Genomic DNA, 16770 nt, shown 5'->3' on the forward strand with positions numbered 1-16770 from the left:
TTTAAAAAAAAAAACTGTTTTCACCTTATGTTACGTCATAACACTTTTCAAACCAAAAAAATAAAAATAAAAAACACACCCTCCTCAAAACTGATAAACATATCCTAATTAGATTCTTAACATTAAACAATCATTAATTAACGTTCATAATAATCATACCAAATGATCCCGAGCCGCCTTCGTAGAAGGTTGCACGAGCGTGCTGCCACGGGCCAGGCTTGAACTTGGGCCTATGGTGCTTCCGCAAATTAATGTGTCTCCCTCGTCCTCGTACTGCATGCCGCTTGTGCCAACGATGATGCCCATGTCGTACAACAGCCGCATGGGCATCATCCGACACTGTAATAATTAGCAGCAGCAATGAAACCAACAGGGCGTGCAATGGCAATGCCATGGGAACACAAAGGTAGAGGATGGCTGGCTCCTGGCTGCCTGCAGGCCCTTTGGTTCCTCGTCTTTCTATTTTACCTTCGATCCTCATAAGGTGGCGGGTATATATATATGTTACTAGATTTATGTTATGTTTGTTCTTCTCCATTTTGGTCAACTAGAAATTTGAAAGGACGTTATTCATTGGGGCAGTTAGAAGGTGGTGGTGTTTGCCCTTTGCCACCCTTCCAAACCAGAATGAAAAACTTTACCTATTTTTGTAACACCTCTCTTTTGATCTCTCCCCCTCTGAAATGGCCCGACCATAGCCGATAGTTGCCCCTTAAGACCTAAGAAACACGTACTTTTTTAATAGCGTGTGAGAATTACATACTTTTTTGATTGAATTTCTTCCAATTATGTTAATGCTATTAAAAAGACACAATTCTTAAACACGTGCTTTTTACATATTAAAGAAGCACATGATACTTTTATAAACTGAGTTCGAAGAAAACTCTCTTGAATAGCCACCGAATTTTTTTCAAAAAATGCAATGCTAATTTTTTTTTTTTAAATAATAATAATAATAAAAACCAATGAAATATTTAATTAAAATAAAAGATGAATGATGGAGACAGTCTAAACTCAAAATTTTTACCCTGATATCATGTTAAATAATTATTTATCTCAAAAACTTAAAGTCAATAAAAACAAGTAAATTTAATCATTTAATCATGCTTTAACATGCAAGAACAGCGAGAGACAAGGGGCACACAAACGCTCTTTGTTACAAACTCTTTATTTCCTCTCATAAAACTTTTCAAGTATCAACGCAAGTAGCAGTGGGAATAAACATTCCACAACAAGAAGGAATCATCAAACTAATAAACAACCTGACCAGAATCAGACAATAATCAGCTTAATATTTGTAGATAAGTTGCTTGTATGCGTCCTTATGCTTTGAGTAATAATCAATCTCCGCCTGCAAACAAGAAATCAAACATCACAGCATTATAATTTGCATTCGGAAGTGAGAAAAATTCTTTAAAAACAATTCTACAGCAGCATCTTTATAACTCATTCTACATTAATTTGTCAGGTTCAATTTCACAGTGTGTTGTTGTGATACCATTTTTTGGTTAAAACACACGTATCTGCAACCTCACCATTCAGAAAGCTTATTTGAAACATACCTTGCGAATTCCTTTTATGGCAACCAAAAGCTTTTCACCAATTAGGTCCTTCAAGACACTGTCTTTCTGGAGAGCTTCTAAAGATTCAGAAAGTGATTTTGGCAATCTATGAAGTTTGTCACTGAGGGTATCAGGGTTTGTATCTGTTTCATAAAGAAATGTTGTCATGAAATTTAGTAATTATAAAAGGTGTTTAACTTGCCATCTCATATTATCAAACGTTAAACAATATTACCAATAGGTTCAGGGAGAGAAAGATGCCTCCGAAGGCCATCAATGCCAGCAGCAAGTATAGCAGCCAATCCTAAATGTGGATTTGCACACCCATCAAATGATTTAATTTCAAAGTTGCTGACCAAACCATCTGGAATTCCAGGAGGGCAAGCAGTTCTCAATGGAGCTTCTCTGTTTTCTTTTCCCCAGCAATGGTATGCTCCACTCCATGTATTCGGTACTAGTCGATCATAACTGCAACACGTAACAGTTAAACAGGAGCAAATAGTCCATAGAATGCAATTTTTCAACTATACATCCGCTATAAAAGGAAAGTAGTCCCTATATGCTATCTTCCTACTTAGTTTCACATCCAACATAAAGTTCTATTGAGTAGCAAAAATTTTATAAAGAGAAGATTTGACACTTTAGTTCTTGCTAAGACATTGACCGCCCAAAATACTAAACATTAAAGGAGGCTTTGGAAAATTAAATCAAGAAGGTAAAAGGGAAGGGAAAATATAAGCATTGGTATGTAAAAGAAAGGCAATTGCAATGCAATTAAGCATACAGACACTGAGACACCCGTGATATTACAGGTGCATCCCCACCCCACACGAGTGCATGCATGCGCGAGAGCACACACATACAGAGTGAGAGAGAGAATATCCCTTGATTCAGACATTATTTCCATAACTTAATTAAAATTTGTCAATCTAATGACACTTTGAGGTATTCTATTCATCATTGAATTTCTAGTCAAATGTAATCTATAAAAAGGGTTCTTAAGTAAGAACCAAGTATAAATCAAACTTATGAATTTGACAAAAATAACATGGAAATTTGACAGGCTGTATTTGCTATGGTGGAAGTCATTCTTTGGAACAAATAATATAGCGGATTCAGAGAGTAACAACTAACTCAGCTCTTCTTTTCACACTGGATACTAAGTTATTAAACTTCCACCAGATTTCTGATGAATCTTTTCTTGGGAATAACACATATCACACACGTGTAAGCTGCCATCAACTAGATTAATAATATTCCTCCTCATGATAGCAAATATGGAAGGATAAATTTTTAAGTACCAATGAGAATGCATTTTAACGGAGAGAATATTCATATCAAATTTATATTCTGCAACTGCATGTTTGGAGTTTACAAAACCAAGATATTTTGAAGCGTTTATGAAAAATGCTTAGTTTGGTAGGTATATACTCATGATACAGACTATAGGCTATAGCATTACATTTCCATAGACAGGATGTTAGAAACAATAATAAGAACTACATCAAATCACACAACGTCATATGAACAAGAAGGTACCTATTTGGAAGAGGCGCCGTAAATGCCAAAATTGCAGGAAGATGATGTAAAACCCCTGCCATGAACTCCTGCCCAACAGTGGACATGCCATACCGAGAGGTTCCACCAGTTGCAATGAAAACATTTTTTCCCTTCTGATACAAACTGAGATGCACATGGGATCCTGAACCAATGTCATCTAAATCATACCTGGCAAAAGAAGAGTCAACTAAGTTATGCAGTAAAATATGTCATATTATGGTGTAAAATATGTCTTTAAACAGATTCTTCACTTGTATTGAGGATAAAATGTCGCAGCAGAATAAATAATGCACCCCACAATAAATCCCTTGGCTGCACATGGAGTCATCGTTGACTAGCTTCCCCCGAATTTTTAATAATCTAAGAACATTTTGAAATTCTATCCCTTTTTGTACGCAAGAAAATAAGTATCATATGGCACCTACTTCGGCATGAAAGTTGCCAGTAATCCGCGTTTCCTTGCAACAGCCCTAATAACCTCACGGGTGAAAATCAAGTTGTCAGCAGCATAAGTACAAGCGGTGTGCCCCAGAGCCATCTCAAATTGACCTTTCCCAGCTTCTGCATGTAACTACAAAAAATGCCAAAAGAGTTAACAAAGGCAAGTCACGAAGTACTGAATCATAGCACCCTCATTAAGAGAGAGAGAGAGCTTAAAACTAAACAATAAAACACACAGGAACAGACAGTAAAACTGTCATGGACATCTCTGCTAAGAAATATGCAGGATTTACAGGGGAACATATACATGACTTCTATAATGAATCAAACAAAAGGTAAATGCGGAAAATGGTTGATGAATTTTTTATCAAAGTCATCAAGACAGAAATTCAATAACAAACTGGCAAGAAGGCCCGCAGACAGAGGGCAAGCCTTCCTCTGATGACCAGTCTCTTTTGTCCTCATCCAGAATGGCCAAGTTCAAGAATGAGGAAAGCAGACTCAAAATTGATCAATCATTAAGCACAGGTTCTTGTCTAGACAAGAGATGGAAGATAAAAATAATGTTCAAACAAAATCATATTTGCTACAGAAACACCATTGTAGAGTGAAAATCTTGTCAGTATTGGCATGAATAGTTTCTTGCTTCCAGTTCTTCTTAACAAAAAAAAAAAAAAAAATTATAGCAATTCATTACCTCCATTGCAATTACTATCCGCATGCAAGATGGACTACTTCTAAACGTGAAAGTACACAGACAAAAAGAACATAAGGCTTCTGTGAGAACTGATGCAAACAAACAAAAAACAACTGATGACCTTTATCTCCAAAGACAATAATAATAAACAAATGAAGAAACACGACTCAACTCAACTCAGCAAAGCATAAATCATTTATAAAATTCAGCTTGAGTACACATGCATTAAACAATATGGCTATGTTTTCATTCCTGATACAGGCAACTTTGATGGACTAAGGCTGCAATTTGGACAGGTTGGGCCAGTTGGAAGCCAAACCAAATCGTGCTGTGGCCTATGCATGCCTAAAGGCTAGCAGCTGAATAGGTTACTCAAGCCTACTCAAGCTTTACCTCCGCGTTAACTTCAATTTTCGTTAGGTTTTCTTAGTTTAAGTAGGAGGATTAGGCTGGGATTTCTATACCATTTTGCAAGATTTAACATACTCTTTATACTTCTATTTCAATTTCCATCTATCAAATACATCATTAAGGCAGGTATAATAGAACCAAAAATTCAATAGAAGAAGACTTGGCTATATTCCTAGACCAGCAAAACTAAAAGGATCTTGACAGAGAATTTACAGATCCACTGTCCATCTGGTAATCTTAGTTCACTAATCATCAGAATAACTTAACCATGTGAAGGGGATTCTTCAAATGGACCAAGGATGGATAAAATTCACATAAGAAATGAAAGTTAGCGCACAATTGATTGTCAATTTGGCATGCATATGCCTTGCACTGGATTTTCCATAAAATTTCAGTTCCTTTGGAAATTCTTTCCAGATTCACTCATTGGAGAGAGGTGATTTTAGTGGCTCAACAGAGTTAAAGCAGGAAGTAATGACAATTCTTTCATCAAAAGATGACAAAAACCAAACCAATGTAGGTAACTTGAATAGAAAATTGCCTCCCACAAATAAGCATAACAACGTTATGGGTTTTATTTTGTACCTGTTCGACTGGAATATTCAAGGATTCGAGAGCAGCAACAACTTCATGAAATAAGGGGGAAACAGCATCAAATGCTGATGTAGAGCAGTAATTTGTTGAGTCTATTGGCACCCATTCTTCTTTCCCTACCCTGCGTAAGTTCTAAATTACATTTAAAATAGTTCTAATAGGATTTTTAAAGAACAAAAACTGGAAATCATAGTATACCTCAGTACACTCTTCAAGAGAAAGAATTCATTCTCAAATCCTGCATTCATCTCCTGGACACATAATATTTGGAATTAGACATCAAACTATGTTGTGAGCAACACAATAATTATCCTACATACCAAGTTAAATTCGTCTTTCAGAATTTTTGAAACTCTTCGCAAGGCCTCTCTAGGGCAATATTCCCATGATTCACCAGGTTTGAGATTCATGTCAGCCAAAACCATTTCCTCCTGTTCTTTCCTGTTGAAGAAAAGAGTGGATTGCTTCGTAAGTTATGATGTAAATAAACACAGAGTTACAAGCAAATAATGTTACCTGCCTTAGAGATGATCTCTAAGAAGACAAACTAAACTACAAACATGGTTCTGAGAACCTATATAACCCATAAGAGAATTGTATGGGGTAATAAATTGTGTGCACAGTCGTAGGTCTATCACGTAGCTTAATTCCTGACTTTAAATGCAGCAAAACAAAATTATAGAGAAATAAAAAAGGCAGGCATGAAGTACTAATGAAACTGAAACAAATTTATGTGCACTAAATCAGTGACAATATGATTGAAAGAAAAGAAAAAGAAAACAAAAGAGAAAAAAAAAGATAGAGAAGCAGATGTAGTAGCGGTCAACAAAGAAAAGATATGCTTTCCAGAACCTGTAATGAGTAAGAAAAAAGAATCAAATATGTTAGTTATCAAGGATTTGTTTCTCAAGTAAAGGTCTTTAACTAATGTTTCTGTGGTGTAGTTTCTTTCCATTCCTCACCCCTTCAATCACGTAGTCAACCACAAGTTTACTCTTAAGCTCAACCAATGCATAAAAAACACATAGCATAATTGACAACGTTTTCTAATTTGTCACCTCACTTTCCCTTGTATTTAGAAAAATTGGACTAAAGCCTAATTAATATGAAGATTCCATCAAAGGCTAGCATAACAAGCTGAACATAAACTGAAAGTCCTTATAAATGCTTGTGAGCTTGATAACTGTGTTCCCCTAATTTACCATAGAAATTTTGACTTTTAAAAGATAATCAGTTTAACCCTCCTGAGTTTGGGAAAAGATGTCTACCCAGGATTCTGGGACAGCTTATAAGGTTTCAATAGAGGGATTAAAGCAGTGGCAACATGACGATTTGCTGGTCCATACTGCTAACGCACACTTCATCAAGTGTTCATCATGCAGTGCAGATTATTGTGCACGCTAATCGTTTTTAGAAGAAACCATGTAGGTTAACCTGCATAGATTGGCATAGTGGTAGGGATATCAGGATGAGCGTAGACCCACACTTAGGTTCGAATTCCACTGAGACCAAATGCCCGGACTTACCTGTACATGAGTCTTGTCGATGCATTTGTGCATCCGTGATTTACCTAACGATCTTGCAGTCGGTGAGGTTGGGTGGTTGGGGTTCCTCATTACCAAGAGAGAGAGAGAGAGAGAGAAGAATATTTGATGGAAAGGATGAATTGGAAAATCTAATCAATACACTGCTACAAATGGAAATTTCAAAGTGGACAGAGGAATATACTGAAGTGAAATAAACCAGCAGAATGCCTCTCAAAGATATTTAGTACCATGGTATCCTGCACTTGGTTGATAAATCAGGAATAAGTCTGATCTCACCAACGCCTGTCAGATTGGTCTCATCGGCTGGACCATCAGCACTAGAAGTCATTCCCATGCATGCAAATGTCAAACCAACACCATTCTTCCTAACAACATTGTCAAATCGCTTCCTAGGAACAACCTGAGACAATGATACAGAAAAAATAGGGAAAAAGAAAGAATTGAAAACCAACTAGATATTCTTTAATGACATATCCAAATCCAAACAGTTATAAAAGTTATAATTGCTGGTATGAGACAAGAACTGTTTAAAAGATTTGTTCTAAAATTTCTCGGTCAGATTTCCAAGTGGACAGGAAGGAGTGATGACTCAGATCCCTAATCTACCAAGCAACTATCCTTAAATTGTTTACAAATATGGCAGTGATGCATTTTAATGCAGTCAAATACGTTGGGCTACTTTCAAATGTTAGATACCTGCAGCAAGTGAACAACTTATTTCCCAAATCTTAAATAGCAATCTGATAATTTTTCTATAAGATCTTTGTAAGAGAAAAAAGAATATGAGAAGAGAGATTTCGATGCAACACAAATAGCTCTCCAATTCTCAAGAAATCACTACAGCAAACCTAGGTGGGATAAGTAGTTCCCAAAGGCTTCGTTATTATAGAAAAAACTAAATCCTATATGAGCATGGTTGAGGTGTATGTACACAGTTGTGTAGCTAGTATGTTTCATTACAAAAACAAACACATATCATGACACATGCAGCTGACCTTATCAGAAAGATTTTGTTTTTATTTTTTGCTGTCCCAACAATATAGAGTAGGCAACTCTCCTTCTTTTTTGGAGAAAATATAGTTTCATATTATTATTTGTATGAGTAGCCTCACCCTCAACCCTAATTAGTTGCGAGAACCTAGAACTGTTTCCCCTATGTCTCTAATGAAAAAAAATATATATATAACCTCGTCATTCTCTCCTAGTTCAGATACCTGTTCTGTACTTCAGTTCCAACTTCTAAAACATATTACCCCACTTGTCTTAAAGAATAATGAAAATGCCAGGCCCAAACCACAATAAAGAGGAAAAAAAGTACTCACACGACATCTGTGCTGTCCAGAACCATCAACCCATATAATGCGAACAAGGGAGACATCATTATCCAATGCACTTGTTTTCATCTTCACAGTGTAAGGAGTTGATGTATTCTTTGAACCGAGAGATAAATTGATCTTGTAAAACTGAATTGCATTATTTGCAAAGATGTCTTTAGCAGCCTCAACAGCTTCAGAAATTGAGAGATCACCATCGATACATGCATCACGTAGAACAGAAAAGACAACTTCACGTGCTTTCTTTGCACCTGTAAAGATGAAAATTGGTTGTTGAGAGAGAGAGAGAGAGCATTAACCGTCATGAACTGCTACCATTAAAAACACTAACATTTTGATCAAGACTAGGTAAAATGGTAATAAATTTTCACTTTGACAAACCTAAGTAGAAAGTTTCAGGAAACGCATAGCCATCAGTGCTGAACATCACCTGCAAATTCATTTATGCTTAGCATCAAATGTTATTAGCACAAACCAAACAAAAGGAAAAGCAATGTCATCTACCTATGCATAAAGATCCTTCTTCTGGAAACATATGTATTAAATGCATAAACAATATTAAAAGATGGTTTCACAGTCAGAGAGTAGGTGAACATTTTGGTTAGAGTGGGAGGGGGAAAGGAAGGGGACGGGAGGGGTGAGTGGGAAAGGGAGAAGAAGAAAGAAGCTGTTCTCACAGAGTACATGTGGAGATAACTTGGCAAGAAAATGCAGGCATCACCCTCGTATTTTCTATACTAAACTTCTGTTTCAGTATTTTTTAGATTGCTTATAGTCTCACCTTCTTTATTGGAGCTAGCTCCAAAAGTTCTTTGACTGAAGATATCATTCCATGGACACTAAGCTTGGGAACTGCCAACCCAAAGTCGAGGTACACCTGAAAGTAAAAGCATTGCCTTATTTGCATGGGAACTTCCAAGTTTATCTTCAAAAGGACATGTCAAAAATTTCATTGACTGGGGACTAAATTTGACCTGGGGATAAACAGAGGCCAGATATGATGCTTCCTTTGAAAATGGGTAGGATGCATGTAAAAGTACTATACGACATTTTGAAAATCTCTTGTCCTCAAGAAGGGTCCGGAGATGAAGAGGATTGGACAGCCGCATATCCAAATCTTTGTCTCCAAAGCTAGTTGTAGTAAAAAGGAACAACATTTTATATGTTTGTCAGTAACACTCTAAGAACATACAGACTCGCTTAGGCTCCTTTTGATAGCTGAGAAAAGGACGAGCAATAACATCTTCCAGAAGTGGACCAGACTGGGTCCACCTCCCTCACATTAATTTATTTGATAAAAAATACAAAGATTAAGATAAAAATAAGTTCAGTGTGTTTAGGTGTGTTTTCTATTTGACTTCAATGTCCTTAAATGGGAAAGTCCTTCCCAATCTCCAGAAAATTTAAAAGCAATCAGCTTATCCTCAGATGTAAGCTGATTGCATAATGTAGAATTCCCAAGCAGTCCCCTGCATAGAGTCACGCAGGTTCCACATTTTCATTTCATTCTCTATATCTTCTCAGCCATCATCCAGAGCATAATGTGAAACCATTTATCAGTTTCAAAACATTTTATTACCCTGTGTGTATCTGCATCGGCAAGTCAAAGCATAGAGCAACCTCCAAACTACGTGTAAAGACATAGTCAATAAAGCTTTTATTCGTAATGCGGGTAGGCCTTCCAGCTGGAAAGATACATTGGTTAGAATAACCTGCAATGTACACTTAGAAACCCCAATACACATGCTGTACTCACCACTTAAAATTTTAGAAAGACCTTCCTCAGCATCTTTTCGAGTGACATTTGTATTGATCTCTAACCCACTGCGGTATGCAGCTATGCTTTTCAAGCCATATATCTGATTAGCAACTGTGATAGAATCTTAAGGAAGTCAACTAAAATAGGCTTCCTATTTAATACCAGTAAGGACAAAGTAACAGAAAGAAATCCATAACAAGCTGAAAGGATATGACTTCAACTTTCCCTGATAAGTTTCAGTGAACGTATCCAATGTCCAAGTAGATCCATCTGGCAACTCCTAAAAGGAACACAACACAAAAATAAAAAGAAAAAATAAATTAAAAAGAATAAGCAAACAAATTAAAAATTACTTGAGCGTCCTGCTCAAAAAACATCAAGTCTGATGGCAGAGAGTCAGGGATACTAAATCAATGAAAGAGCAACAGATGGTGATGGAAGGACACATAAAAGTAAATAAAACTCAACTTTAAATAGATCGAAAAAGAAAATCAAAAAATCACCCTAGAAAAAAAAATGCTTGGTCATAACTGGATACAGGATACTATACCAAGATTTTTTTTTTTTTTTTTAGTTTAGAGAAAAAAAAACACTAATGCAGGTCATCAATATTTCATCAACGTAGGCATGGAGATCTAATCTACAATGCACAAGTAACAGAAAAGAATACCCCGGGGAACATGTACAACAACAATTTTATTTTTATAAGTAATGTATATTTATCTAAAGCGCAAAAAGACATAACCCTAGTACATAGAGAGTATACAAGAAAACCGCTAAATCATAGAAAAAGAAGAACAGAATTCTAAAAACTCAGAAAAATTCGAAATAGACAAACTATGTAATGCCACTCTCCATATACATAGGATTGTAGCATCATCTTCTTTATTTCTAGCAATCAATTCTCACAATCTTCAAAACTCTTTTGCGTTCCGCTCTCTCCAAAGACACCACATCAGACACAAAGGAGCCAACCTCCATATGTTCAAAGCATTATGGTTTCCCAATTATTCCCTCCAACTTCCCAACAAATCACTCACCTTTCGAGGCATCACCCAAGCAACACAAACAATTGAACAAGCACACTCCATAGCTCTATTGCAACCTCAAAATGAAGGAGTAAATGGTCTATAGACTCCCCACATTTCTTACACATACAACACCATTCCATCACAATAACATTCCTCATTCGTAGATTATTTAAAGTTCAGATTTTCCCTAAAGCCATCGTCCACACAAAAAATGTCACTCTCGAAGGCGCCTTAACTTTCCAAATGCCTTTCCAAGGAAAAATGGATCTTACATGATTAGATAATACCTGATGGTAAGAGTTAACTTCAAAAGGCTTCCTTTTAGATGGAACCCAACAAATTGTATCCTCACCTCCATGCCTTCAAATTATTGCGACATAATGACTATAATGAAAATGTAGAACTGTAGCTCATCATTTAAATCAATCCTACAGAAGAAGTTGCAGAAATAACGAACAGCAAGATCTCTCATACATGACAGAAAGCATATAAGAATATCTCCTCAAAACTATAGGAGCATCAAGAACATAGCTGGCATGAAACTTACTAATAACAATGATAATTAGATATTGTCTTGGCCCCCTCACATGCAAATAAATTATTTCAGATCTTCACCAAAACAGATCAACTATAAAACAAACTGTCCTTAAATGTCAAAAAAACAGTAAGCATAATACTCTCTCCTTCCTTTTAGGATGGAGTTGGACATCAAGATAAAAAAGGGTGACAGCTGAACTTTGAGAGAAATCCCAAGACCAAAGAAATAAATAGGACAATATAAAGAACATCATGTACATGCATTTATAACAATATGAAATGCTTCAAATTGATTACTTTAATGCAAGTCAGAGAAGTGAAAATCAAAATGTATATTACTTCATCAAGAATCTTCTCAGCCAGACGTTCAATTCTCAATATTCTACCAACGACCTGAGCAAAACTTTTATGCCACTCTATGTCATGCTTTTTGTCAAACTCTATCCCGTCATCAATGAGTATGGTAGAGATTCTTGCAGCTTCGAAGCATGTTGAGCTAATGGACTGTAATCCAGAGAGCTTACGGTATTCTTCAACCCCACTCAAGGATAACTGAGATCCATACAATTCAGCAATATGCCTTAGATTTCTCTGCCACATACAAAGCAATGCAGTCAGAATGGAAACCCAGAAGTAATTTCTTTTAAGTCCTCAAGTACCATGAAGTTACAAGTCATAGCAACACATTATTGCATAGTGGCAAAGAAAGATAATGTAGCATACTGAACTTGGAACCACAGACATTAAAAGTGTCTCTGCACCTAACGAACGAGGCCTAGGAGTCTAGGACCTGTAACACAAAACCTACAAGTTGAGTACATAGAGAACTATTAATTTACCCCAAACATTTTTTTATTTTGTTTTTCCGGGAGGGCCCAGGGACATTCAAAGCACCTGTTATGAGTTTTTGGTTGTAAATTTCTGAGGATTTAGATGTACGGTGATACCTGACATATTAATGAAATTAAATGAATGTATCTCATAAGGTTTACAATTATACCCTGGGTTTGTATGAAAAAATTCTGGAAAAACAGTTTTCTCCTTTCAAATCTTGGAAACTCTTCTCAAATGAGTTATCCAAACAAATTTTTAAATATGGCTCGAACCACTAACACACATATCGAAACAAGGCATAAAATTCTTTTAAAAAATCAAAACACTTCTCACAAATCACTATTCAATAAATAAAACACAACACGTCTCAAAAAAATAATTAAATACAAGCCCATTTTTCAGCCTTATTTTTTCATGTGTATATATATATATTAAAAATAAAATAAAATAAAATAAAATAATTTATAAAAAAAAAAAAAAAAAAAACAGCCGCTATCATGGTGGCCGTCCACCCCAATGGTGGCGCCAAATCACTAACACGCAGCAGCATTTTTTTTTTCTTTTCTTATATTATATAAAAATGTTTCTCTAGTTTTTTGTTTATCAAAAACACTACTCAAAATTTTACCATACAAATTTTATTTTGTGTGCAATGGACCCTCCAAATCAATTCTCATTTTTTTACTTCTTTTTTTTAAAAAAAAAAGAAGAAGAACTCTTTTCAAAACCCGAAACCCATCTCAAAACTCTATCAAACCATCGAAATTGCCCAAAAAAAAAAAAGATGCAGACACAGCTAGTATATGCTGCCCATGTGCTAGACATGTTTGCATCTTGTTACCATGAACCCAAATTCTTCCTTAGCTTAACTAAAACAGATTGAAACATAGAAACAAGGATTAATAGTAACTGATCGGTCGCCTCAAATGACATTAGCAAAAGAAGTTATTGCGTTGACCCAGTACAAGTTATTAAATTTAGTTGCCAGAGAAGTCATTATCACGTTGTCCCCTACTGACCACATCATTTACATATTTTTCTTTTTCCTTTAATTCTTCCTTTCTTGCTATTAAACTTGTTGATCGAAATGTGGCCATTTGCGTGTTAGCTTAAAACAATCCCTTGAAACAAAGACATATTAAAGTGTGTAAAAATGAATTCCATACAAATATGAAACATGGGATTTGACTGAAACAAAGTTAGAAACGAGGACTAAATCGCTCAATGTCGAGTTTGACTGGTTTACAAACAGGTGGGCCGCAAGTTTCTTCAACCCAACCCAGTTCTAACTTTGCAAAAAGCCTGAAAAAAAAAAAAAAAAAAAAAAAAAAAATGTCGGAGTAGAGTGAGTACCTTGAAGGAGAGGGAATGGGGCGCGAAGGTCAACGCATCGCCGTTGGCTTCGGAGAAGCCACTGATGAAAGGGAAGGTGGAGTCGAGAGCGACGATGTTGTGGGCATGAGCGTCCACTAGCTCCATCTCCTCTATTGCTTCTCTCAGTTCAGTGAAATCCATCTCTCTCTCTCTCTCTCTGTGGGTGTTCTCAAACTCTTAGTCTGTACTCCCACCGTGTTAGAAATGAGAGAATTGAACGTTGTGGCCACGGCTATTTTATAGGTGTGTTCTGTATGTATGTCGCTTTTCACTGGGATATCTATAATAATTAAATAAAAAATGCTAAATAACTCTTTCATAAATTAATTCAATTAAAAATAAAAAATAAAAATTGTGAGCTACTTAAATTAAATCACATGTTGACATGTATTAATCTGCCCTAAAAATAAAAAATAAAAATAAAAATAAATTATAAAAAACACGTAGTTCTAACATTATTATTCATAATTTTTTTTTGATAAAATAGAACATCATAATTAAGCCTATAAATTATAAGTAATGCTACACATATATATTTATTCTATAACTCTTTTACAAGTTTTAATAGATATTAGCACTCTTCAAAAAAAAAAAAAAAATACATATTAGCATGTGGTTAGTGACACATTAGTTATAACATTCTTTAATTATATACTAATTAAGACGTGTTAAAAATTATAAAACAATTAAGAGTTTAGCATTTCCCATAAATTGTACATAAATAAAATGCACATTATTATATCTCCCTCGAAAGCACCAAATCATTTTGGAATCTAATTGGAGATTTTCTATCATTTCTAGAACTTCAACGGTTGAATTTGAATGACGAAAAAAAAAATCTATCAATTAATAAAGAAAGGATTGATCGAGGTCCCTACAAATGAATGAACGGTCGGGGACTTCAGAGGGACCTTGATCAGACGATTCATAAAGAAACTATAAAGTACTAAAAAAATAAGTAAATAAATAATGGGATGGCTTTTGATTATCTCCAAATCAAACGACGGCTTTTGACGAATTCGACTTTCACCGTTTCACGCCCAATAAAATACTAAAACGCAAGATAAGCAGTGACGTGATGCACATATCCAGATATCCTGGTTTCCAGATCCAAGACACAGAGATGCGTACGTGCCAATGAGATTAGTTGAACTGCAACTTTTATTCTAAATTTTATACATTTTAATATTGCAGTCTACGTTTTATATATATATATATATATATATATGCATTTTAGCTAAAATAGAGAGTAGGATGAAGGTATTTTATTTTATATTTTATTTTAACCATCCATATTTTTTAAAACACTTACATTTGGCTCTTTATTTTAACTATCTACTTTTATTATTAATTTTATTTAAATATTTATTGAGATGATAGAAAATGTTAGAGGTTAAAAAATATTTTACCTGTATAGTTTGTGAGTGAAGAGTAAACTCACTAAACATTTCGCCAAATTGTGTGAGCAGGATAAAGCTTATTTTGTTTCCATTTTAGCATCACAACTAGTCATAATAACATTTTAGCTAGCCTGATAAGAATGTGCTTTTTAAAATGAATATGACAATTAGGGGTGTCAACTCAGTCCAGTTTCTTAGTTTTTTGCCAAAATCGGGAACCGAAACGGGAGTACCCTAGTTTTTAGTTTTGGGAAACCAGAACCGGGAACCGGGTCCTGGTTACCAGCCGGTTCCGGTTTTATCCAGTCTGGTAACCGATTTTTTAAGAAAATTAGTTTTTGTGCTTAATTTAGGTATTGGGCCTAAAATTAGCCCTTTTTTTTTTCATAAGTTGGCCCATTTTTTAAAAAATCTATTAGTCTTTTTGTCTAAATTAAAGGGGCTTTATTGTGATTGTTCCAAATAATTAAAAAATAAACCTAAGAAAGCCCAAAAATCTATATATATATATATATAAAATGGAAATCCGGTTCCGGTATTCTCAGTAAAAATTGGGTACCAAAAACTGATTACCAGAATCGAGGTACCCGGTTTTTGGATTTTTCAAACCGAAACCGGAATTGGGACCCTGGTTTCCCAGTTTCGGTTATCCAATAATTTTTAACACCCCTAATGACCATTTATTCTAAGATGGTTCTGCCAGACAACCACTCCCATAATGGACTGTTGAGGTGGCCAAACCATTCCAAAACTATGGAGTGGTTAGGCCTCAATCAAAATGATGGCCGAACCACCCCAAGAGTCTTTGGGGAGTAGTGCGTGTGAAGGGCTTTGCAATAGTGAATGGTGATGAGACCGTGCAACAATGGATTTCGATAATGGTATGGCGATGGATGGTAGTGGTTCAAGATGGTGAGATCTCAAAATGGAAGAGATGGTGATGCCAAAGGCAAAACCATAAATTTTGATATGGTGGGCAAATAAAATACAATTTTTTTTGGAGGGGGTGGGGGTGGGGGAACAATTAATTTCTATACCTCCTTCTCATATAACAAATTGCAAAATGTGGGCATAGAGATTTAGACTAGTTGACAATATGTGAGGCTAAAAAATTAGTTTAGGGTTGTTGCGTCAGCATTGTAAGATAGTTGTGAAATAAAAATATAGTTTATAGTATTATTATTTGATCTATAACACTTATCCAAACTAGTGACCTCCCTTTCAAAAGGCATGATCCATTACCAATTGAGCTACCCCTTGAAGACAAAGAAAAAGATTTTGTTTAACTATTTTAGATAATGTGGATATACTGTAGTAAATGCTGTGAGTGTGTCATCATAAAAGCTCCACATTGTCTTGCGCAATCTATTTTGGGGAAGGATTAAAGTTATCCAAAGGATTAACTCTCATCCTAATCTAGAAATTTCATTTTATAAAAAATACGTTTCTTACCATACATTATTTTTTTTTATTATATTTTTTTTCCTACTCTAAGCGGCAGAGGGGGGGAAAGTGCATTTCTTACCATACATAATTATAATACATATTCTATATATAATTTCTATTGTTTCTCTCTTTAAATTAAATATGTATATAGTATATATTCATATTAATTAGTGAAAAATTTTATACATATTAGAATACATATTTAATTTCTATTCTATATACATATTCAATATCGAAAAGACA

The 16770-nt window shown here is 35.2% G+C and overlaps 2 protein-coding genes across 2 annotated transcripts in view; both read right to left on the reverse strand.

Moving 5' to 3' along the window:
- Positions 1–440, reverse strand: part of LOC132191649 (expansin-A4-like) — a 2422-nt gene extending 1982 nt beyond the window's left edge. The window contains exon 1 of the mRNA XM_059606737.1: positions 160–440. Within this exon, the coding sequence (XP_059462720.1) occupies positions 160–394 (235 nt within the window). The 5' untranslated portion in view covers positions 395–440. The remainder of the gene's footprint in view (positions 1–159) is intronic.
- A 682-nt stretch (positions 441–1122) lies between these two features.
- LOC132191647 (protein fluG) lies at positions 1123–13889 on the reverse strand. The gene is made up of 18 exons (XM_059606736.1): positions 13661–13889; positions 11813–12064; positions 10117–10185; positions 9903–10017; positions 9726–9831; positions 9121–9277; positions 8928–9023; positions 8528–8576; positions 8135–8397; positions 7040–7212; positions 5586–5706; positions 5464–5516; positions 5257–5386; positions 3548–3693; positions 3102–3290; positions 1798–2030; positions 1563–1705; positions 1123–1351 (listed from the first exon to the last, which is right to left on the reverse strand). Exons 1-18 carry the CDS (start codon positions 13820–13822, stop codon positions 1289–1291), a joined length of 2520 nt encoding a protein of 839 aa, XP_059462719.1. The 5' UTR covers positions 13823–13889; the 3' UTR covers positions 1123–1288.
- Positions 13890–16770: the final 2881 nt, after the last annotated feature.

This window comes from Corylus avellana, chromosome ca9 (genome assembly GCF_901000735.1).
Source record: "Corylus avellana chromosome ca9, CavTom2PMs-1.0".
NCBI classification, from domain to species: domain Eukaryota; kingdom Viridiplantae; phylum Streptophyta; class Magnoliopsida; order Fagales; family Betulaceae; genus Corylus; species Corylus avellana.